This window comes from Neovison vison, chromosome 4, assembly GCF_020171115.1.
Source record: "Neovison vison isolate M4711 chromosome 4, ASM_NN_V1, whole genome shotgun sequence".
Lineage (NCBI taxonomy): Eukaryota > Metazoa > Chordata > Mammalia > Carnivora > Mustelidae > Neogale > Neogale vison.
The window spans coordinates 168,430,881-168,454,379 of record NC_058094.1 but is presented as its reverse complement, the minus strand read 5'-3'; the positions used below and the strand labels follow the sequence as shown (position 1 = coordinate 168,454,379).

Here is a 23,499-nt window from a genome sequence, read left to right as displayed (position 1 = left end):
GTAAAGAAACACTGTCCAACTACTGATTTCTACACATAATTTCCTGTATTTTGTTCTGCTTGGAGCCCAAAGGTATGCTAATTAGCCTATTTTGAAAGAAATGCTTGGGGAACAATAAGTAATCAAGGTGAATAAAGGCAATAAATCTTAATCAGACTACTCATCATCTTTTGTAATTTCATGTGAATTTTGTGTTGCCTGGGACACCTGCCAAGAGCCATCATTTATTCTCTCTGTTGCTAAACATTGATCGCATGTGGTTTGGTAGCAGATTTTGATATTAGGATCTAATATCCAGCTGTGAGAGTCTAAGTACTCAGGTCTGGATGCGAGCTTGAAATTCAGACAAAGGAGTGAAGTCTGCCATTGTAACTCTGAGGTGCAGAGACTGCAGCTATTAATTTCCCAATTTATAAAAGTGATGTCGTCATTTCTAAGTATGACCTTATGAAATGTGGGAAACATAGTTGTTGGTCTTTCTTAGCTTTCATGAAGCTATACTTCATGTTGTAACGATTTTGTCTGACTCCCATACCAAATGTGTACTCACGTTCCTGACAGGTTTTAACCTCTCCTGCATGTAATCCCCATGAACCAAGTTAAGCAGGAACCAAGGGTTAAACATGAACCAAGATAAGCAGGAGCTTCAACGGATCTTGGACATAGAGAGAGGAGCTTATGACTCTATTAGGGTTCAATAAACATGGTGACCATAACTTCTATCTAAACATCCCAGGGGTTATATAAGCCCATAGTAAATTGTTCCAGCTCCTGAAAAAACTCGAGATGGAAATATCTTAATCCATTTGATAACTTTGTCATGTTGGCCCTAACAACTTCGTTATATCTGTCCATGGGAATGGAGTTCCCGAGTGTGCTGAAACCAAGTTGTTTACTTAATAAATTCCACTCACCACCATCTTATAACATAATTTAGTGTATTCACACTTTAATTGTAAATTTTATACCTGAATTAATTTGGTTTTGAAACTAGTAACATCAAAGTAATGTAATCATTATAAAAATAACATTAGTATTAATGAACATTATTATAGTCATATATTGGCTGGAGAGCTTTGATCTACTTCTAGTTAATTAATGTATCTCCTTTTTTGCAAATGTACATATAAATGTCATCCTGGATCAGAATGAAATCTACCATGAATAGCTGAGAGCTTTGTGAAAGCTAAACCCAAATCATACAAAACCAATTAAAAAACATGACTATAAAACAGAGAGATTCCCAGACTCCTTTATGTCCTTAGTGAAATATGAGTAAACCCTTAGAAATAACTAATTTCAATTATCCAGGAATCTAGATAAACTTACTTTTATGCACTAATATTATAATGTTCAAATGCTGTGGTGACAATTAGGGATTCAAATTACAACATTCTAGTAAACACTGTCTTTAGGGAGAATAGTGCTCTCTCTGCAGGAATTGGAATAAACAACTCCTATCCCATTTTATCCATCCCCATGGATGCAGTAGTATTAAATAATAGCCCTGAGAAAAGCTGGCTATCTTTTTAAATAATGGATTGATTGCCTACCTACTAATACATGTGCAAACCCTGCATTCAGCACAACAGCAGTAGCTAACTCTTGCTGTGTCCCTAACAGCCAAAAAGAAAAAAAAATGCCATTCCTACCCAACAAAGAGGACAATTAGGGTTAAACCCATCTAGCATGTATATAGCATTTTTCCTTTGATGTTTTCTTTATTCACCCAATATCTAGTAATTGGTTTCTCCTTTCCTATTCTTTGATCCCTGAATAGATTCCATTTACTTAGACACATAGGTTTAGACAGATGAGAGAGTAAGAGAGAGGGGGGAAAAAAGGACACAATAAATATAAGAAAAAAAGGAGCAGAGGGTTAAAATGTCTTACTACTGGATGCCCAGGGCATCTATACACAGACATTCTTTTCAATTCTGTAGTGAAATGAGTAACAGTTGAATTCTGTGATTCAGATCTTCTCTCCTGAAAACAATGGTCTACCTTAAATGTTACACATCATTTTTTGCATATAATCACTGTAAGTCTCCTTTCTTCGACCTCCCATGACTTTAAGTGACTTTATGAGACTTCAGTGGATATGGTAAAAATAGTAAAAAAACTTTTTTACCGAATACTCAGCTTTGTCAGGTATTACTGGTGAAGAATATAATGGGAGTGCCTGCAGAGGTATGTAGCCTGCAGTCATGACCTGATCCTCTCTCAGCAGATAACCTAGAGCCACAAGCTATACTTGGGCCACAACACAAGATTTCAGAAAAATTTTCTTTTGCCAGCTTTTGTTATGTACATTAGACACTTGAACTTCCTTTCCATACAGAAATGAAACAAGATCTTGCAAATTCCCAAGGATTACTCCCACCCCCAAAATTGTACTCTTCTAACAAGCTCTTAAATATTTCTATTTTCATGCTACTTTGAACCTTGGACTTTTTAACTGTTTGTGTACACAGACAATGAGTTTGAAATCTCTGATTTTAAAAGTAGAATGCTTAAGTAAGGAACTCAATGCCAACAGAATGTCACAATATTAGTATCTGATGAGAGGCTAACCAGAATAAGGGAATTATCCTACAGTTAGCTGCTGAGATCAGTTTTAGAAAATAAAATCTTTGTTAAAAAAAATAGTGTGTATGAAATAGTCATAATCAAAAAGTTCTATTGAACAGTATTTCCTTTTGAAAGAGCTAGTGTACTTAACGAATATTTTGTATTATTTCAGTGTGTTATAATAATAGTTTCGAATAGTGATTTGTCTTTCAAACCTTTTGCTTTTCAGTTTAACATGCACGTGAAAAAATAAGTTATATCCCAGAGATATCACTATAGATCTACGTATTAGTGATATTCTTGGTTTTTAACTAATGGAAAGGAATTGTGCTTACACCTCTTCATTCCTTGTTTAGGGAAGTTAAGCCAATTTGGAGAATAAAGCTACTTTTTTTCATGACTTAAACAGTTCAACAGCATTGAGTAAATGGGCTCCAGCACTCATCCTGTGCCCTTTGCTCCCACTCTTCTGGATTGATTGAGCTACTTTCTATTTTTAAGTGTGGGTGTTTCACCTCCATGTACCTTTTTATTCTGTTATACATCTTGCTTTTTCTTCCTCTCCTCTCCACTACTCTACTTCTCTTCCTCCCTCCTTCTAAGCACTGAGCCATGCTTCCAGCTCAGGACAAACAGATCTACCTCTTTCCTTGCAGCTTGGCCTGGAGAAGAACTGGCCAATGAACACATCCTGCATGGTGGAATGCCCGGTCAACTGTCAGCTTTCCGACTGGTCTCCTTGGTCAGAATGTTCTCAAACATGTGGCCTCACAGGTTTGTACCTTCATTACCATTAGACCCAAGGTCAAGGAAAAGGAAATAGGGCACCTGGGTGGCTCAGTGGGTTAAGCCGCTGCCTTCGGCTCGGGTCATGATCTCAGGATCCTGGGATTGAGTCCCGCGTCAGGCTCTCTGCTCGGCAGGGAGCCTGCTTTCCTCTCTCTCTCTCTGCCTGTCTCTCTGCCTACTTGTGATCTCTCTCTCTGTCAAATAAATAAATAAAATCTTAAAAAAAAAAAAAAAAAGGAAATAAAATATCCTTCTTGCTTTAAGTCTTACCAGATAATCTTCAGAAAGGTTGAGTCAGGGTCTTTCTCTCCAAAACGTCTGAGCCTTACTCACCCCTCAGGTCTCCTCAGCAGAAATGTCTGTGATGCCCTCTCTCAAGATACACGCTTGCACAAATATGTCACTAGAGTTGCATCCCTTTGTATCTCTTTAAGGAAAAATGGTCCGAAGACGCACAGTGACCCAGCCCTTTCAGGGTGATGGGCGTCCATGCCCTGCCCTGATGGAACAGTCCAAGCCTTGCCCAGTGAAACCCTGTTACCAGTGGCAGTATGGCCAGTGGTCTCTATGCCAAGTGCAGGTAATCAGATCTCAAGAAGTTGTATGGAAATGTGTGTCCTTTATCCGCAGAGACTTGTTTTCAGAAGTATTTTTCAGAGCTGACAGCATGTTTCCTCCTGAAGATTTTAGATGCTTTGCCATTTTGTAACTGTTTAATTAGTTTTGATAATAAGCAGTCCCTGTCCTGTGTTTTTTAAATCATTTGGAGACTGTTCATTTTAATGAAAATTTATGTGCCTGTCTTTGGCTAGAAAACAAATAGATTGTTCATTGTCTACTTTACAGCTAGTGTCCTACAGGACTTCTTCCCTAGGGTTACAAATGCTTCTTTAACTGCTCATAAATCAAAATCAGTGGTGTAGTAAGTGATGAGCTCGCTAATGAATTATTTTTCTTTTCCTAATTAGTTATTTCTTCCTGTATTTCAGGATGCCCAGTGTGGTGAAGGGACCAGAACAAGGAACATTTCTTGTGTAGTGAGTGATGGATCAGCTGAGGATTTCAGCAAAGTGGTGGATGAAGAATTCTGTACTGACATTGAACCCATCATAGATGGTAATAAAAAAATGGTTCTCGAGGAGACCTGCACCCAACCTTGCCCAGGTAACAAAACCAAAACAGAATTCATAGTTTGGTCATTTCCTGTTAGCACCAGGGTTGAGAAAGGGGTATAGTCTAAGTTGTAAGGATACTCAAGTCCTGTCAGCAAGTTCTTCTCATTCAGTAAATATCTGTGCCAATAACTGGATACTGTAGTGTGGGTGAAGGGGGTACTGCCTTGTTACCCAGCAAAGGGTGAAGTCTGGGTCTCCCATGTGGCCTCTGCTGACACCCACCCACCTGGAGTTTTAACACCTGCAGGGAATGGCAGTTAAGGCCTTAGGCTCATGCTTGACAGGACAAGTATGACAGAATTTCCATTTAGGAAATTTAGGACTTCCAGGAGAAAGAGAAGCAGGATCTAAACACATAATGGCTAAATAAAGATTAAGTCCTTATAACGAAAGCTTACTCTAGGTCCTGAATAGAGTCAATAATAAATTTGCACATTGGTATATTGTAGATAAAACATAAAATGTAGAGAAATAACTAGAAAACATCAAGAAAAAAAAACAGATTACTTGCAACTAAAGGCAATAATTTAAAATTATAAAAGAATTCTTCTTAGTTAAAATGAAAGCCAAAAGACAATGGAATATATGCAAAGTGTGATGGCAAATGGTCATGAACCTCAAGTGCTATCCCCAGCTACATCATCAAGAGAAAAAAATGTATGGAAGAAAATATTGAAAGAAATTATTCCAATTCAAAGTTAGACACAAGGGGTTCATGCAGTAAAATGTGGAAAGCAAATATTATATATCAGATAGTTTAGAGATAATTGGCAAACAGTGAGAAGCTAATATTTAGGAATTTGGGCTTTAGGCAGAGAACTTGAGGGTAGATAGAAGTCAAAATAAGTTCAATGTCAAGCATGAGCCTAAGGCTTTGAGAAAGATGGGGGCAACAGTTTATTATTAGTAGGCCAGGAAAGAAGAAGATTGGAAATAAACTGCCTATAGTTCACCCTCAGTGGAAAGTTTTTATTCTCTCAATTTGCATATAAGAAAAGTATTAATATCTTTAAGGAATGTGTTATTTCAAAACAAGATCCCCCCAAGAAAAAAGTATTTGGCAAACAAATATTGGAGACAAAAATAAATCCTACTTTTTTTACTTAGGTAGTCAAAGAAAATTTTAAAGATGGAGAACATATTTTCAAAAGTTTATTCTAATGGAATTAAGTGTCTAAACACTGTAAAAAGCTGACAATAGAGGTTGTTCACTCATTCTCATTAATTTGCTTATTCTTCAGCAGGTAAATTATTTCAGGTGATTCTATTGGCAGTTTCTATAGTTTATCAAGATGAACTGAATAAAATTAAACAGAGCAGTAGATAAAACCCAATCCTTTGAACTAAGTGCTAGAGTTTGAGAGCATCCTCTCACTGTGCATATTCAACTGTAACAGTTTTGGGTGTACAAATGGGTTCCTTCTTTCTTCAGGAGAAGAAAGAGCTTTTCAAAAATCTTACTTTCTAGACGTAGGTTAAGTATTGTTTCTTGGACATTCCAACACTTGCTAATAACAGCCTGATCCAGCAATTCCCCTCTTCCATTTCCTGCCCCCCCCCATACTGGCCCGATCTCAGTCCAGATCCCACACACAATTAAATTTAATAAAATCATTTTGCTTCACAACAGACTGAGGTTCAGGTGGTGGCAGCAGGTAAGGGCTCTGAGAAGAGCCAAGGACTGAACGTTTGGGCTTTGATGTGCTGAATGGTCACATAGTCCCCGAAATGTGACCAAAGCTAAAAGTTGGTAAGGCCCATTTCTTCCAAAGTCAATTCTCCAGTGCCATTAATATGATTATTGTGATACCCACAACACTGGCCTCTTCGCCAGGCATTGGTGTCTACTTCCTTGTGGAGTTTCTCCTACTTGTTTTCATTATACTTCCTGCAGCCCAATCACCCATTCATTTGATTATTATCAAGTGTTATTGGGGGCCCTGCCGAGGGCTCAAGATTGGAGATACAGCGAGAGACAAATATACCCTGTCCACATTGAGTTTACCTTCTAATGGAAGAGAGAGTTGCAAATCTAATATTAATATAAGTAAATACAAGATTGAACTTTGTCCTAAGTGACCCAGAGGAAAGGAAGATCCCATAATATCCAACAGGGAAAACACACCATTCTAATTAAATTAATTATATACCCAGGAGGAGGCTGTTCTTTTTTGGTAAATTACAATCTATGCATCTCAGTACCTCTCTTGGCTGGTTTTCTCCAATAATGGGTTTTGAAAATTGGCAATACAGGAGCTACCAAGCTTTAAAGAGCAAAATACTAAAGTAGGGATGTGCATTTCATACACTTGTCCTGTCTTTTGCAGGCATAGTGTAGTTTATTATTATGCTTTGTATGGTCACAGTCACAATATGAAAGTATGTTTAGTACAAGCTAATGTCTCATTCTCATTTGTTGTTATTAAATCTCTGAAGCCTGAACTGGATTCTTTGGGGGTGAGGAATATATAAATCACAGTCAATTACTAAAAATGTATTGAATTCTATTGTAAAATACACTATTTCAAGTGCTATAAGCAGAGAGATAAAACCTACCTTTTTTACTAGTAGGCTTTATTTCCATGTAGTCTGCAATCACTGAGGTAGAGTTATATTACCTTTATCTTGAGAGGAGTATTTAAAATTTTAATAGTTTCCCCTGCGTAATTAAAAACTGGGGGACCCAAAAGTATTTAAACATGCTTGTAACACTTGTAAAATTTACTAGAATTTTCTGCACTTCAGGAGGACATTGAATATTAATGATATACTATTATAAAGATCTACCAAAATCACTCCACTTACTATTATATATCTATTAGTCAATAATTCATGCCTGACCAAGATTTCTTAATTATAACACAAGACATGTTTTCATTAATCAGATCTCCAGGCAACTTTGTGCTAATATTAGACATCTGCAGCATAATGTAAGGCAATATGAATTATGCATGTGGTATGGCTAGAATAATTAACATGATAAGAATCCCTATGGATTTGTGTCTATCATAATACTGTATCCTCTGAACAGTTTCATCAGTCAGTCCTGAAGAATGGATGGGTATATGGGAAAGATATTTCATTAACTCTTCCCTGTTCTCAAAATGGTTGAAGAGGTTGAACACATGATACACCAGGGTCCAGCAATTCCACTCCTAGGTATGAACCCAATAGAAATGCACATAAAAGTTCAAAGACTCATACTAAAATGTTCACAACAGCGGTATTCCTAATAGAAAAAGTTTACAACTCTCCACCTACCCACCACTAGAATGGATATCGTGATACCTTCATGATACCTTCATATGGTGGAACAAAGTACAGCAGTAAGAATGATCAAACTAGAACTACATAAATACATGTGGATCTTGCAAACATAAAGGAGTGAAATATTTGTTGAAGATATGTACAGTGTAATTCCATATATAACCCGAGAAGGGCTTCTGAAATTCTGAGAATGCCCTGTTGCTTGATATGAGTATTGGTTGCATGGTTTTGAAATCACATTGAGAAAATTCCAACATTTTTTCATGTGTATTATTCTTCAGTAAATAATTGAAAAAAGGAGAAGTGGATTGAGCTGTAGATCAGGTAAAATTACAAGCATTATCGCCACTACTCTAGTTGCTCAATTAGCTTTCTCACCTCCACACCTCTGGTAAGCAATAGGGGAGAAAAAAAGTATAAATGCCAGTTTTCTCAGCCTCGGAGTTCAAATTCTTTTGAAATTATAAGTACCTACAAGATGATATACCCGTTTATAATAATGACAAGAGTAGTGGTGGTAGGTTTTAAATCAACTATTTTTGTCTCTTCAGAGGAGGTGAATCACAAGGAACAAACTCCTTCAATCCATAGTCCATACCCAATAACATCCACTCCAAAAGTAACATCGATACACACTTACAAATTCACAAATATTAAATAGTTACCTAAATCTTACAAATATCATGGTTTATTTGGTATGCTAGTCCTACATTTTCCAGTGAGGTTAAGAAGTAAAATTACTATTGGCCACTGTTTATTGGTATGGGTATAAACCAAAAACCTGTGTTTTGCAGGTGACTGTTATCTGAAGGACTGGTCTTCGTGGAGCCTGTGTCAGCTAACCTGTGTGAATGGTGAAGACCTAGGCTTTGGTGGAATACAGGTCCGTTCTAGAGCTGTGATTATACAGGAACTAGAAAATCAGCATCTGTGCCCAGAGCAAATGTTAGAAACAAAATCATGTAATGGTGAGTGCTGCAAATCATGAAATCTTTTTAATTCATTTTTACATTGATAGACAAAAACACAAGATATGGACTTTTCTGTTCAATAAGTAATTTGCTAAGATCTTGCTTAAGACTGAGAATTAGGAGTATGATCCTGAATTTTAAAAGCTTATAAGAAAAATCTTTCCACCTTTCATAAATTAGATAAGAGATATAAAAAAATGTCTATTTATGAGCTACAATAACTGAGAGCACATTATTTGTACACCCAGGACAACCCTTGTCACAACAGTATCCTTTATTTAAATCAGTGGAAACAAAAATCCACAGCAAAGTGAGAAGTTTCACTGTATTCTTAGAAATTGATAAAGTGTTGATAAGAATTTGACATAACACATGAGCATACATGTTTATAGGTTTATATGTGTATGTACATATAGAGCCACGTAATTCATGACATTTCCAAGAACCACTGCACATTAAAATGTCATAGTTTGGGAACACAGAGGCAGTCTAGATGAAAACCTAAGAATTTATAGGGTCAACGAACAACCCATTCCTTCCTGCTTGTGTTTTGAAACAATTAGAGAGTTTGACATTTAATAGCAAATGGAAGTCAAAATATTACTGTTATTACTGAAAAGTTGGAGGAGAGAGCTTAGAATGTGAAGGAACAATGCTTAGAATAAAAACCAAATGTGCTAGATGACTTAAGAAGTAGGTAGAATCATACCCCTTGTCAGTTGAATCTTCCCAAATTCACCAACCAGATAAATCATTCCTTACATCCTAGGACAATGTAGTAATAAAAATGAAATAAATCCCAGGGAAAGATTTGCTCAAACCAAAAGGACAAACAAAATTAGAAGTCACTAATGAAAATTACAGAAGAAATCTCCCCATGCACACACATCGGTAAAAACTAAAAAGCACACTTCCAGGGCATTACATACCAAATGGCCTGTGGGAGGCAGCACAAAAGTTCTTAGGAGAGAACTTCATGTCTTAAATGCCTAAATGGGAAGAGAAAAGTTTAAAATGAGCTAAGCATTAAACGCAAGAGAATCTTTTTTAAAAGAAAAGTAGACTGTACCTAATACAGATAAATATAAATTTCATGAGATAGAAAACAAGATAATCAACAACCAATAGTTGACCAAAACTAAATAGACCACCTCAAGGCAAAAATCAAGGGGGGGGGTGGGGAAGAGCAAAATCAATACTGCAAAATGGGGGAAAAAATAAAAATCAGTATTACAACAAATAGAATGGAGTTTGAAAATATATTTTTGAATAAATTTTGCTAATATAAATACTTCAAGGTAATCTAGAATGTTGTTGTAATTTATACCAAGAATAATTGAGAATCTACACCATGGAGTCTGTAACTATTTAAAACTCAGATTTATTGGGATGCCTGGATGGCTCACTGGGTTAAGCCATTGCCTTCGACTTAGGTCATGATCCCGGGGTCCTGGGATCGAGTCCTGCATCGGGCTTCTTGCTCAGCAGGGAGTCTGCCTCTTTCTCTGCCTCTGCCTGCCTCTCTGCCTCTTGTGTGCTTTCTCTCTCTTTCTGGAAAATAAATAAGTAAAATCTTTAAAAAATAAAAAAACCTCAGATATATCAAATATTTGAGTTTTACCAAAATTTAAAGAAACAAACCACTCCCTTTTATGTGAAATCTTAAAAAATAAAGTTGTGTGGGGAAAAAAGATGAGGAAAATCTCTCCAGCTCCATGAGAGCACAACCTTGTCAGTAAAATCAGTCAATAAATTCACCAATGAAAATAGATGTCAAATCATGAAAGAGTATTATCTAACCCAACAATCATATCTTATGATTTTGAAAGTACAAAGATGCCTAAATATTAGGAAAAACTAATGTCAGTCCTCACAGCAACAGAAAAAACGGCATACAATTTTTAAATATGCGTTGAAATGTGTTCATATAATGCAAAATTAATTTACAATAAAAATTTCCCAATACAACTTGAACTAGAAGGAAATCATTTTACCTGATAAATGTTATGTACCAAAACTAACAGCATACATCATAATATTAGGGGAAACATAAGAGACATTCCCTTGCAATCAGTAACAAAGCAAGGATGCTCACTGTGGCTACTTCTTTTCAACCTAGGAAAGAAGGTTCTAGTCAAAGCACAACCAGAAGCTTAATACTTGAAAACAAAGAAATAACCATTCAGATTACTATATGATTTTCACCTTAAAAATTGTAACAGAAAACAAAAAAATAATAGAACATCGCTCATGATAAAAACTCAACAGGTGGTTCTCAGCATAGCAAAGGCCATCTTTGACAAACACACAGCTAACATTATTACACTTCATAGACCAGCTCGTAATTGTTCATCATTAGGAACAGAAGTACAACAAGGATATTATCCTCCCTCGCCACTTGTAGTCCGTGTACTACTGGAAATCCGAGCTATAGCAATCAGATAATAAAAAGAAATGAGAAGCATCCAAGTTGGTAAGGAAGAAGTAAGACTGTCACTGCTTACAGATGATGTAATATTATACACAGAAGACCCTCCCCCCAAAAACTATTAGAATAAAATGAATCACGTTAAGTTGCAGGATACAAAATTGATATATAGAAACCCATTGCATTTCTATAGACTAATAACAAAACAGAAGAAAAAGAAACTTCATTTACAATTGTACCAAAAAGAATACAATATCTAGAAATAAACTTAACTGAGGAAGTAAAATCATAAGGCTTTGATGAGGAAAATCATAAGGCATTGATGAGGAAAATTAGAGACCACATATATAAATGGAAAGAGATCATGCTCATGGATTGGAAGAATGAGTATAACCCCTACCAAAGTATCAATAGGTTTGGGTTTTTTTGTTGTTTTTTTTGTTTGTTTGTTTGTTTTGGTTTGGTTTTTTTTACAGAACTAGCACAAATAATCCTAAGATTTATATGGAATCACAAAAAACTGAACAGCCAAAGCAATCTTGAGAAAGAGCAACAAAGCTGAAAGTAGCAGAGGTCAAACTGTTTACAAAGCTATAGTAATCAAAACAGTATGGAATTGGCATAAAAATAGGCCCCTAGATCAGTAGAACATAAAGCCCAAAAACAAACCCACACTTACATGGTCAATTAATCCACCCCAAGGAAGGCAAGAGGATACAGCAGGGAAAAGACAGTCTCTTCAGTAAATGGTACTGGGAAAACTGGATAGCTACATGTGAAAGAATAAAACTGGATCACTTTCTTATGCCACACATAAAAATAAGCCCCAAATCAATTAAGAACCTAAATATAATACCTGACACCATAAAACTCCGAGAAGAAAACATAGGCAGTAATTTCTTTGACATTGGCCTTAGCAACATTTTTTTAGATAGGTCTCCTCAGGCCAGAGAAACAAAAGCAGAAATAAAATTATCGGGACTACACCAAAATTAAAAGCTTGTGCAGAGAAGGAAACCAACAACAAGGCAACCTACTGAATGGGAGAAGATATTTGCAAATGATTTTTCCAATAATGGGTTAATCTCCAGACTATATAAAGAACTTACATAACTCAGTACAAACAAAATCTAATGAAAATTTAGTTATACTAACTTATCTATAAATTCCCTGTAATTTAAAAAGATTTTCAAGTAATCTGAGCAATTGATCCTAAAATTTGTATGGAGAAGTTGAAGACCAAGAAGATCCCAGAATTATTAAAGTCCAGAATTTCAAGAAGAGAAAATGGAAGAGGTCAAAGAGCTTTCATGGCTTTATTCAAGATTTATTCTACAGCACTAATAATTGAAAAAAAAAAATGACCAGTCAACAATAAAGCAATTAGACTAATAAAACAAAGGATCCCAGGAACAAATTTTAATATATAGGTACATAACAGAACTGAAAGTCAGGAGGATAATGGTGGGTAAATGTTGAAATACTTTGTTATCTACAGAATGTTTTTAAAATTATCTGTAAGCTCACACATATACAAAACTGATAAATTAATAAGCTAAATAAATTATAAACCCAAAAGGAGAAGAGCATAACTGTCAAACACTTGAAGGAAATATAGGAGAATATCATTATGAACTCAAGGTAGAGAAGATTTTCCTAAATGACAGGACAAACACAAAAATGGGAAAGATGAAAAATTAAATCTTCTACATAGTAATAGATCCTAAACAAGTTAGCAGAGAAGCCAAAGACTTAGAAAAGGTATTTGTGAAGTCAATTAATTTCCAAGGATTAGTATCTAGAACAACAGTTTTATAACTTTTTGGTCTAATTTTATATTCTTAAAATTGTATGGGGACCCCAAATTTTCTTTTGTGAGTTATATATACACAAAAGTTTATATTAAAAATGAGATTTAAATAACCAAAAACCAATTTTATGTAACAATAATACTTCCTGAAAAATAGCTACTTTGTAAAATAAAAACAGTAACTTTGATAAACATGGTCTTGTTTTACATATTTGCAAATATATAATGTCTGCCTTAGAGGAAGACAGCCGGATTCTCATCTCTGTTTCTACACTCAATCTGTTGTAATCTTAGTTTAGTTTATATATACGAAGAAAATCCAGCTCTACTCACACAGATGTGTAGTTGAAAAAAAGGGAAATACACACACATACACACACACACACACACACACACACAGTCTGAAAAAAATGTCTAAGTCTCCCAGGTTCTCTGGACCCTACTTTGAGAACTGCTATTCTAGAGTAATTCCCACAATTCAATAAGAAAAGGCATAGATTTCAGGAGGATAAAAAAAATGGCCACAAGATATAAAGAAGCAACCCTCATAAGAAGTCGTCTAAATACCCCCAAACATTTGTTACTCTTTAATAGCATTAATAAAGAACTACAATTTAAAATGATGATAGAGCTTCCACACCCACTAGACTAACCAAAAATTTTAAATCTGGCAACTATAAATGTTCGTGAAGGCTCAAACAATGATAACCTTTATTTGCTGCTGGTGGATATGTAGATTGTCACTTTTTAGAGGAAAAAATAAAGATTTAGTAAAGTTTCAGCAATCCCTATAGTGATCCCAGAAATTTGTCTTCTAGACATTTACCTTAAAGGAGAATGAAGAGAGTTGCACAAGGTTGGTCACAGAGGCATTGCTCTAACAGCAAAAGTTGAAAACAACCTAAAAAGCCACTCAGAGGAAATACCTTAAAAGGAAAAAAAAAAAAAAAAGTGGCATTTAGTACATTGGAATTCTATATAGCAGTTAAAATAAATGTACTATAGCTACATTAAAAAAACAAATATTTCGGGGCGCCTGGGTGGCTCAGTGGGTTAAGCCGCTGCCTTCGGCTCAGGTCATGATCTCAGGGTCCTGTGATTGAGTCCCGCATCGGGCTCTCTGCTCAGCAGGGAGCCTGCTTCCCTCTCTCTCTCTGCCTGCCTCTCCATCTACTTGTAATTTCTCTCTGTCAAATAAATAAATAAACTCTTTAAAAAAAAAAAAACCACAAATATTTCATCTGTATAATTCAGAATGATACATAGAGTAATGATACTTCTTAAAACTTTTAATAATACAGTTGACCCTTGAACTGAAGGTTTGAATTGCCCAGATCCACTTACATGAGAGGTTTTTTTTTTAATATAAATAGAATTACAGGGACTCCTGGGTGCCTCAGTAAGTTAAACATCTGCCTTCAGCTCAGGTCATGATCTCAGGGTCCTGGGATTAAGTCCTGCATCAGGCTCCTTGCTCAGCAGGGAGCTTCTCCCTCTGCAATGCCCTCCCTTCCTGGTGCACTCTCTCTCTCTGACAAATAAAATCTTTTAAAAAAATAATAAATACGTATAAAATATTTTCCCTTCCTTATGGTTTTCTTAGTAACATTTTTTTCTAGCTTACATTATTATAAGCATATAGTATGTAACATATAACACAATTAACTCAGATTTTGTGTTATCAATAAGGCTTCTAGTCAACAGTAGGATGTTAGTAGTTAAGTTTTGGGAGAGTCAAAAGTTATGCACAGATTTTAGACTGCATAGGGGTACATGCCCCAACTCCCCATGTTGTTCAAGGATCAACTGTACTGTATTATCATTAAAAGAATAAAAACCATGGCAAAAAAAAAAGAGATCTAGGAATAGATCAGGAATTTTTATAACAATTTTATAACATCTATATGGCAATTCCAAGACAATAACATTTGAATAATTTTTGAGATGGACTTACCACTTTTACAATTGTTTATAAATATTTTCTTAATATTCTTTCCCCATGATTATCCTTCTAGACAGCAGAATGCTTCTGTTCATGTTTATTGTGTCCCTGCAGATGGACAGTGTTATGAGTATAAATGGATGGCCAGTGCCTGGAAGGGTTCTTCCCGAACAGTCTGGTGTCAAAGGTCAGATGGTATAAATGTAACAGGTAAACTTCCAATTTCTCTCTTTTTTAAAAGTCTTCCTGTAACACACATACAGTTGGTTCAACAAAATAAGGAAACAAAGATATTCTTTCACTATTTAGCACATGGTTGGGATTCAGTTTCTAGGCTGTACCCATGTAACCCATAATTGTTTTACTTTTTATTATTTCAATTAAATTCTCCCTCATCCAGCCATTTTAGACAATGTAGCTAGAACTTAGTTAACATACTCTGTAATTCCAATAAATTATCATCTCAAATTGCCTTCCCTAAAAATTTTATGTGAATAACTCACCATGTTCTCAAAAAAAAAAAAAAAAATCAGTATTTTGTTGACTATATCTCTTTCTGTACCTCAAAAACAATACAGATGAAGACCAAAAACATTATCAAGGGAATGTAATTAAACAAAGCTAAATGTCTTGAATTATCTTGCTTGAATTCAGAAATCTATAATTCAGGGTTTTTTTAATTAATTAATAGGTAAGAGTATTAGATCTCAAGCCGAGAGTATCTGGGTAGTTAACCTACTCTATCCCCACTCAAAAATTATATAGTCAAGAAACCCAAATGAGAAATTTTTCTGAAATTGACCCAAATATACCAAAGAGCTTCTCTAATCTGTGATTACTGAAAGTTTCCTTACCCTAACTCAGTAAATGCCAGAGTTCTTAAGGACCCTGTGAAGTGGAGAGAAACTTGGTTCCAGATACGTACCTTGTAAATTTCCTAGGAGAAATCAAGGTCAGAACAAGAACCTCAACCTTAAGCACATGACCCAAAGATCTAATGTCTCTCCTTTAACATTTTTGTAGATCTAATCTGTAGGAATCTTCATAGTGTACCAGTAGCAAAAATTTTGAGAGCTGACTCTTCAGGGGGACCTGCTGACTTACTGCCATTGTTTTGGCCCTCTGGCAGAGATAAAAAGTAATGTGCATCTGGGTGCCTGTTAGTAATGTCCATTTATAAATTTAGCTGTAATATATACAGTAAGATAACAGGAACAGAGATCAATATGCTTTTTGGAAAGCATCAATTTTTATATTAGATTTTAAATTACCTGGATTTATTTAAACCTAATTTACTTATTTCCTATGAAAGCTGGAACAGGATATCAAATTATATTCTTGTGAAGGTAAGATTGTATACATGAGAAATCTATATCAAGAAACCATTGATAACAGCAATTCCCAGTGGACACATATATAACAAAGAAGAGACACCTACCAGGAAACCTTTCTCTCTCACAATATTATTTACGGGGGGGGGGGGGAATCTCTTCTAGCCACACCACTGTAAGAGGCCTAAGGGGGGAAAGCACCCTAGGAAGAGAAGCATAGTTTTTCTGAATTTGAAGGCACTTATAGAGATGGTCCATTCAACTCAAGTGTTGAAAATGAAGGTCTACATTCTTCTTGAAGCTATTCAGAGGGAACACTGGAGTTTTCCCAGAGGGTCCTATTACTTTTCATGTTTTTTTTTTCCTCCCCAAATATGGGTACAAGTAATATTCATCTGCTGTTTATTCTACATGTTAAAAGTTCTTTTTCCATTAAATTTGGGGATACTCCTCAATGCAATGCAAAGGTAAGTCCAGTTTTAAAAGGCTTACCTCTAAGACATCATGTGTTCACCTTCTTTTTAATCCATTGAAGTACCCAGTGTATTTCTTTCTGATACTCTGAAACCAAAAAGGCCAGTGTGTAAATGATATGTGATAAACTCTATATGCATTCTTCTTCCATCTTTTAGGAGAAATGGGATTCTTTATGAGAAATACACAAGCATGTAAAGTATATTACCTATCTTGATCGATTGCTTTAATTTTATGAAGTCGTCCTTATTAGAAATCAAGATGTTGTCTTCCTTTTTCTTCGTGTGTTTCATGATAATAACCTTAATAATGGCCTTTTAACTGCAATTGCGTTTCAGTGACTAACTGCTTTCTCATCACAGTTTTTTGATGAATAAGTTATATTATTGAGAGAGAAAGCAAAGAATTAACAGTAGGTATCTCTGATTCAATTCCAAAGGATCATCAATTCAATAAGTAAAGGAAAAACTTCACTTTCTTAAAATTCTATTCAACTGAGCAAATATGGTTTGAAACTCAAGTTCCCTCCAGATCACCAATATTGTTTCTCTAGGACACCAATTCTTATCTTGAAACCTCACTTGTAACAACTTAGGCACACTTGGTACTACACTTAAAAAGAAGAAAGATAAGGAAGAAAAACCAGAGAGCTGCAATATCAAGTTAAACAAGAAGGGAATACATCACTTAGTAGCTACAAATGTTTTCTTTCCTATACCCACAAAAATCCTGAACTGGTAGGAATTGTGATTGTTCTCTAAGAACTATGCATTATTTAAAAAAAACACATTTATATGATAGTCACATAAATTATGTGACTCAAGGGACAAGAAAATGGTTTCTCTGACTAGCCAAGAAAGAAATTTAACTTTAAAGAAAAATTCAATCTGCTTTTTAATGTTGGACTGGACCAATAGGGGGAACTGGGGACAAGGACAGAAATAGCTGGTGTGCAATTAGCGTGTTCGAAGTAGCAATTAAACAAGTAAGTGCTTGTGGAGCTCCTGCTGAGTGCCGAGCACTGTGCTATCTCCTCTGAATAAGAAGGGCCTCAAGTTCCTGTACAAAGTAGTCCAGGCTAACCAAATAGTTCACAGTTAGTCACCCCCAGAAGAATCCACGGGGGTTCCCAAGTGGCTCAGGATTCAAAGACAAGTCTATACAACAGTGTGTTTCTCTCATTGCAAGAGATGCTACTTGTCAATGTATGATTTTCTGTTCTGCAGGGGGCTGCTTGGTGGTGCGCCAGCCTGATGCTGACAGGTCTTGTAACCCACCGTGTAGTCAACCCCACTCATACTGTAGTGAGGTAGGTGTGACTTCATTAGGAAGGACAAGCCAACTTCATTATTTGTCATCTCACCACCTCTTAAAAGTCCATTCGCCCACCCCCAGAAAAAGCATGCCTTGGGGCCTTAAAGCCTTATTTCTAGATCTCTCCTTTTATCCTATGAATATTCTGAATGTTTTTACTGTTTCTACTGTTAAAATAATTTGTATACAGTACAAAAAGTGTGTTTTTATGCAGTTGAGACAGAAATTACACATAGTAAATACCCCAAACAGCACTTCCTTAAAGCCTTCTCTTCAAGTTAGATCGATTATGCTCTCAAAGATCCCCTTCTTTGTACAGTAGAAATCCTCTTGTTCTTCTGCAGATGAGGACATGCAGTTGTGAAGAAGGGTACACTGAAGTCATGTCTTCTAATGGTACACTTGAGCAGTGCACACTTATCCCTGTGGTGGTGATACCCACTGTGGAGGACAAAAGAGGAGATGTGAAAACCAGCCGGGCAGTACATCCCACCCAATCCTCCAGTAACCCAACAGGACGGGAAAGGACCTGGTTTCTACAGCCATTTGGGCCAGGTGAAGTGACTAGACAGTGTTAATGTAGAATCCTTTAGTTATACATTTAACCAATGTCAAAGGGTTAAAAAAAAATAAGCAAGCATTTTCTCAGGAGTTATCATTTCATCTGTACTCATTTATTCTGATATTGCCATACAGCATAATGTTTTTGTTATTAGGGAAAAGGCACTCATGCTCAAAGTTCAGAGAAATGAAATTACTTTCTTCTGGAAAAAAATTTAGGATATTAGTTATTTTGATCTCAGACCTAAATTTACAAGTATAATTATATTCACATTGAACAAAGAAATCTAACAATGAAATATTAATTAGGAATAAAGTATATTGTCACTCAGAACTGAAGCAAGTAAAACTCTAAAGGCATTCAAGAATTTTTCATTTGATCACAGACCGGTAATAATTTGAACCTAAAAGTAGGAATATCAGTAATGCAGTGCTATGCCAGGACAGGACTGGGGGAGTGGCAGTCCTTGGTAGCCAGCCCATTTTCTATCAGCCCCTAGATCTGGTAAACTCAGATAATCAGAATCTGTACTAGCGCCAGATACAGCAGGGCAAGGATGGAGCCTTCCTGTCTAAATGGGATGATTTAAGTTTGGAGACTTACCAGATCCTTGTTATATTAAACAGACACCCTTAATGTGTCTAGTAATGGACTTGAAGCCAACACAGGCAAAAGCTTGAAGGCCTAATCCAGTGCTGGCCCTACCCTGTACACACAGTCTCCCCAGGTGGAATGAACTGTATGCTTAGTCCTGGAACTAAAGCTGGTGCTTAAAATTGTGCTGCAAGGGCTGTAAGGTAGTGCAGATCATGGTGTTTTTTCCCCACATCAAGAGGGATTACTAGTTAATGGCCAAAGGAAATATCCAGGCAAAGCCAGGCATAGTCTACTTTACTATTGTTAGAAATATGAGAAAGGAGGGAGTCTGCACAGCACATCTCGATTTCTAATGCATTAAGTCAAAACACTTTCCCTTATTAGAGAATCACTAAAAGGATTTTAAGTATTTTCAGTATTTGGATGATTTAACCAAAACACTGATTTAACCACATTGTTCCTGCCTTCATATGGCTGTTAGCTGAAAATATAATTTATTTTGCAAAGTTGACTTGTTTGTGCAAACCTGGCAAACTCCTCTCAGTGTTCAAGATAGTGGAGCTGCAAATGGCTATTAGCAATCTTGGCTTCAACTAAGAATCCAAGCAGAACTTCTCACATCAAAACTTAAAAAAAAAAAAAAAAAAAAAGTTTAAAGAGAATATTGTCATTTTAAGTATATACCCTCTCTAAAATGAATATTTTAATATAGTAAAAAGATTTATGTTCTTAAAAAGTACATTTAGACTTTTTTCTTGGTTTTTTAAAAGCTCCAAGAATATTTGTTGAAAAACAACTCTCAAGGCAGATGAACCCAAGAATGGTTGATTTTAAACCCAGTCTCTAATTTTTAAAATCCGTAGAATTGAAAAGAATTATATTTAGAATATTAAATGGACCCCTAAGTTGATTGAGCTCTAAGCAGAAAAACTTTCACAGTACCGATTTGTTTTCGATGCCTTCCAAATATTGAATAAAACAGTGTCTATGGAGTCAATTTGCCCAGTCTATAATTTTAGCAGTAATCTATAAGTTTAGCAGTAATTTTAGCAGTAATATAATGTATCTATGCAAAAGAAAATACAAGTTGATGTAATGATCAAGTTAGGCAAGGTCATTAATACTATCATCTAATTGAAGTTTATTCTGAACACAAAACTAAGAACCTCAAAGAAAATGAGACTAGAAAATCAAATTAGAAAAGTTCTTACCCTGCCTAATTCCATATAATAAAAAGTTAGAAAAATGTTATTTGGAGCTAAAAAGTTATTATCAAACTTGGCTATTTTTACAAAGGATATTGTTGACTGAACTATAAAGGACAGGGTTAAGTGTAAATCAGATAAAAGATTAATTCCCCCCCCAAATTAAATATATTCACTTTAATTCATCTCGGAAAAAAGGTTAAAATAACAAAATTTATGTTCACAAACCTGTCTGCATTAACGCTAAGCTATAGGACTTTATTGAAATTGCATTACTTTTCTTCTTATAATTGCCATTCTCAGAATAAAAATAAGAAAATGCTTAGTTAGCATTACACATACACTAAATTTGAAGTAAAATTTAGATAAGAAGCTACAAAAATTTAGGCATATGAACTTGAAATCTGAATGTAAATTGAAAATATTATTTCTTTCCCATTAATTCTCATTGATAATTTACCTTTAATGAAGCAGCATCTAACTCATAATAGCAGCTTTGCATTAATCATTAACTGTGCCTAAGCAATAACTCATTTTGTTTTGAAAGGATTTGGCTGTAGGTGACTGGTCATTGGTCATAGTTAAAGACTGTCATATATATATATATATATATATATACACACACACACACACACACCAGACTAATGTAAATTAATAACTAATATCCATTCTTCTTAGATGGGAGACTAAAGACCTGGGTTTACGGTGTAGCAGCTGGGGCATTTGTGTTACTCATCTTTATTGTCTCCATGATTTATCTAGCTTGGTGAGTGATTAAATATTTCAAAATCTAAGGGGATACATATCTATTTCAGCAAAAACACTGTCAGTTGACTATAATACAGAAACAGTAATTTGTCTCAAATAAGTATTCCACACTTATTTAATATGCTTATCTGAAATTAGAAATAAAAATAGCTTTAGTCATAGATATTCTAAAAATACCAAATCTGAGCCATTTACTATCTGAAGATGAGCCAGAGCTGCTCCAGGTCATCTCAAGTGTGTTGTCCTTGGTTATACAAGATAATACTGCTTTGTATGCTTATCATGAACTATGGAGTTTGATACTGAATTACTACTGGAGAAAGATATTATGGTGATACCTAATTTTACTCATCTATCTTTTTAAACATGTATTATAAATCGTATTATTTACAAAGATTTCTGGTCAAATATTAATGATTATACTATAGTATTATTTCCATTGTTAGTGAGAAATTTCCTTTGATAATTCTTTTGCAGGATAATAAAATATTTGATGGGTTCTATTTCAGGTTTATTCAGAGCATTAAGTAAGAAATTCAAAGATACCAGAAAATAAAACTTTAATGTTGAATTTAGGTCAGTAGGCAGTTAGGCAACTTTATCAATATAGCTTGCATTTTTCATTTAAGACAGTAAAATTTACGATGAGAGATTGATTTTCCTTCTCCAATTATTTTTATTATTATCTACAGCAAAAAGCCAAAGAAACCTCAAAGAAGGCAAAACAACCGACTGAAACCTTTAACCTTAGCCTACGATGGAGATGCAGATATGTAAAATAGAACTTAACCGGGCAACAACCAGTTTCAGCTTTCTGACTTTGCAGTAGACATCCAGCAGCCACAAAGCTCTTCATACTGTGTGAATTCAAATGCATTGTAACTTTTTAAAAGAGCATCAAAGAGTGAAAATCAGTGCCAATGGAGATATCAAGATAGTACCACTTATGTAAAAATAAAAAATCAGCAATGAGAATTCTAGGAGATTCAGTTGACTACAGGCAACTGAAAAAAAAACAGAGTTTGTTTGTGATCTTTTCAGAAATCTACCAACTGACCATTCACTTTCATCTCTAAAATACGGTTGTGGAATTGGTCAGTTAGAACACCTGATTCAAGCCTCTGTTGGCAGTGTTAACCCATAGTAACATTTTAGCATGAAGAGTATATACCAAGATCTCTACAATATTATAGTCAACATAACAATGTATACTCAATTGAATGATACACATTACTATGTCAGACTATGTACTTGTTAATAAGCAGTTTTAATGGTGAATAAGAGATAAGCTCTAAGCTGAGCAGAGAATCCATTGAGTAAGTTCAGCATCTTGGTGGTTGATGGTAGCTTTCATTAACCTGCATTTCAGAGGCAAAGACTCTTTTATAAGACTTAACTCTTGTCTTTCTCCAAAGTACGAATGCTGGACATGTACTAGTATCTTAGAGAAAAAAAAAAAAGTCCTCAAGTTCAGTATTTTATAGTGGTTATTGTCTGGAAAACTAATTTGTTTGTGTTAATACATTTCTACTTTCCCTAATTTTCAAACTGGTTGACTGCATCTCTTTTGCTCTATGGAAGGCACATTTTTGCACTATATTAGTGCAGCATGATAGGCACTTAACCAGGATTGCCATAGAAACTGCCTCTTTTCATATGGGATGAAGACACCTGTGCTAAGAGTGTCATGGAGCCATTTTCAAGTTCTTACATCCGGAAGAGATTAAAGTTCAGTTTGAATGGCTACAGGATGGAAATAGCTATTACACCTGCTGTCTATGCTCTTCCTCATTGCTGCAGCCATTGTGAAATCGACAACGTGGCGGTGATTTCAATGTTCTAATCCCGAACTCATTAACCCTTCAAAAGATGGATCCCTCTAGTTGGTTTTTAATTGTACTTTGAAGGCGGTTTACGACTAGATTTTTATATTTGTTACCTTTGTTAAAAAAAGAAAAGAAAAGAAAAAAAGGAGCCAGTTGTCTTTTTAATTTTGAGCAGATGGAGAAAATAACATCCTGATCATTTTTTTAACTAAAACAACTCAAAATCCTGTGGTTTTTCTTTTTCCCAGATTTGTTTTTCCTAGTTTCGCATCAAATGTATCCATCATTTACTCTTTCTCACTGGTAAAATTTGAAGCGGCCTTTGTAGGATTTTAAAACTTTAAATGTTCAAAAAAGAGTAAATAGTGTGCGTGGGGCTTCATTAACTATCTAGACCAAGGGTGGCGAACTTTTTCCGTGAAGAGCCAGATAGTAGGTATTTTCCGCCAGGTCTGTGTTGCACCTGCTC

At 35.3% G+C, this 23,499-nt stretch overlaps 1 protein-coding gene across 2 annotated transcripts in view; it reads left to right on the top strand.

Moving 5' to 3' along the window:
• Positions 1-23,199, top strand: part of THSD7A (thrombospondin type 1 domain containing 7A) — a 439,132-nt gene extending 415,933 nt beyond the window's left edge. For both annotated transcript variants that reach the window (XM_044246118.1, XM_044246117.1), the window contains 9 exons: positions 3,228-3,345; positions 3,795-3,940; positions 4,350-4,524; positions 8,597-8,770; positions 15,068-15,163; positions 17,985-18,067; positions 18,417-18,627; positions 21,115-21,202; positions 21,897-23,199. In XM_044246118.1, the coding sequence (XP_044102053.1) occupies positions 3,228-3,345; positions 3,795-3,940; positions 4,350-4,524; positions 8,597-8,770; positions 15,068-15,163; positions 17,985-18,067; positions 18,417-18,627; positions 21,115-21,202; positions 21,897-21,981 (1,176 nt within the window). In that variant the 3' untranslated portion in view covers positions 21,982-23,199. The remainder of the gene's footprint in view (positions 1-3,227; positions 3,346-3,794; positions 3,941-4,349; positions 4,525-8,596; positions 8,771-15,067; positions 15,164-17,984; positions 18,068-18,416; positions 18,628-21,114; positions 21,203-21,896) is intronic.
• The last annotated feature ends 300 nt before the right edge of the window (positions 23,200-23,499 follow it).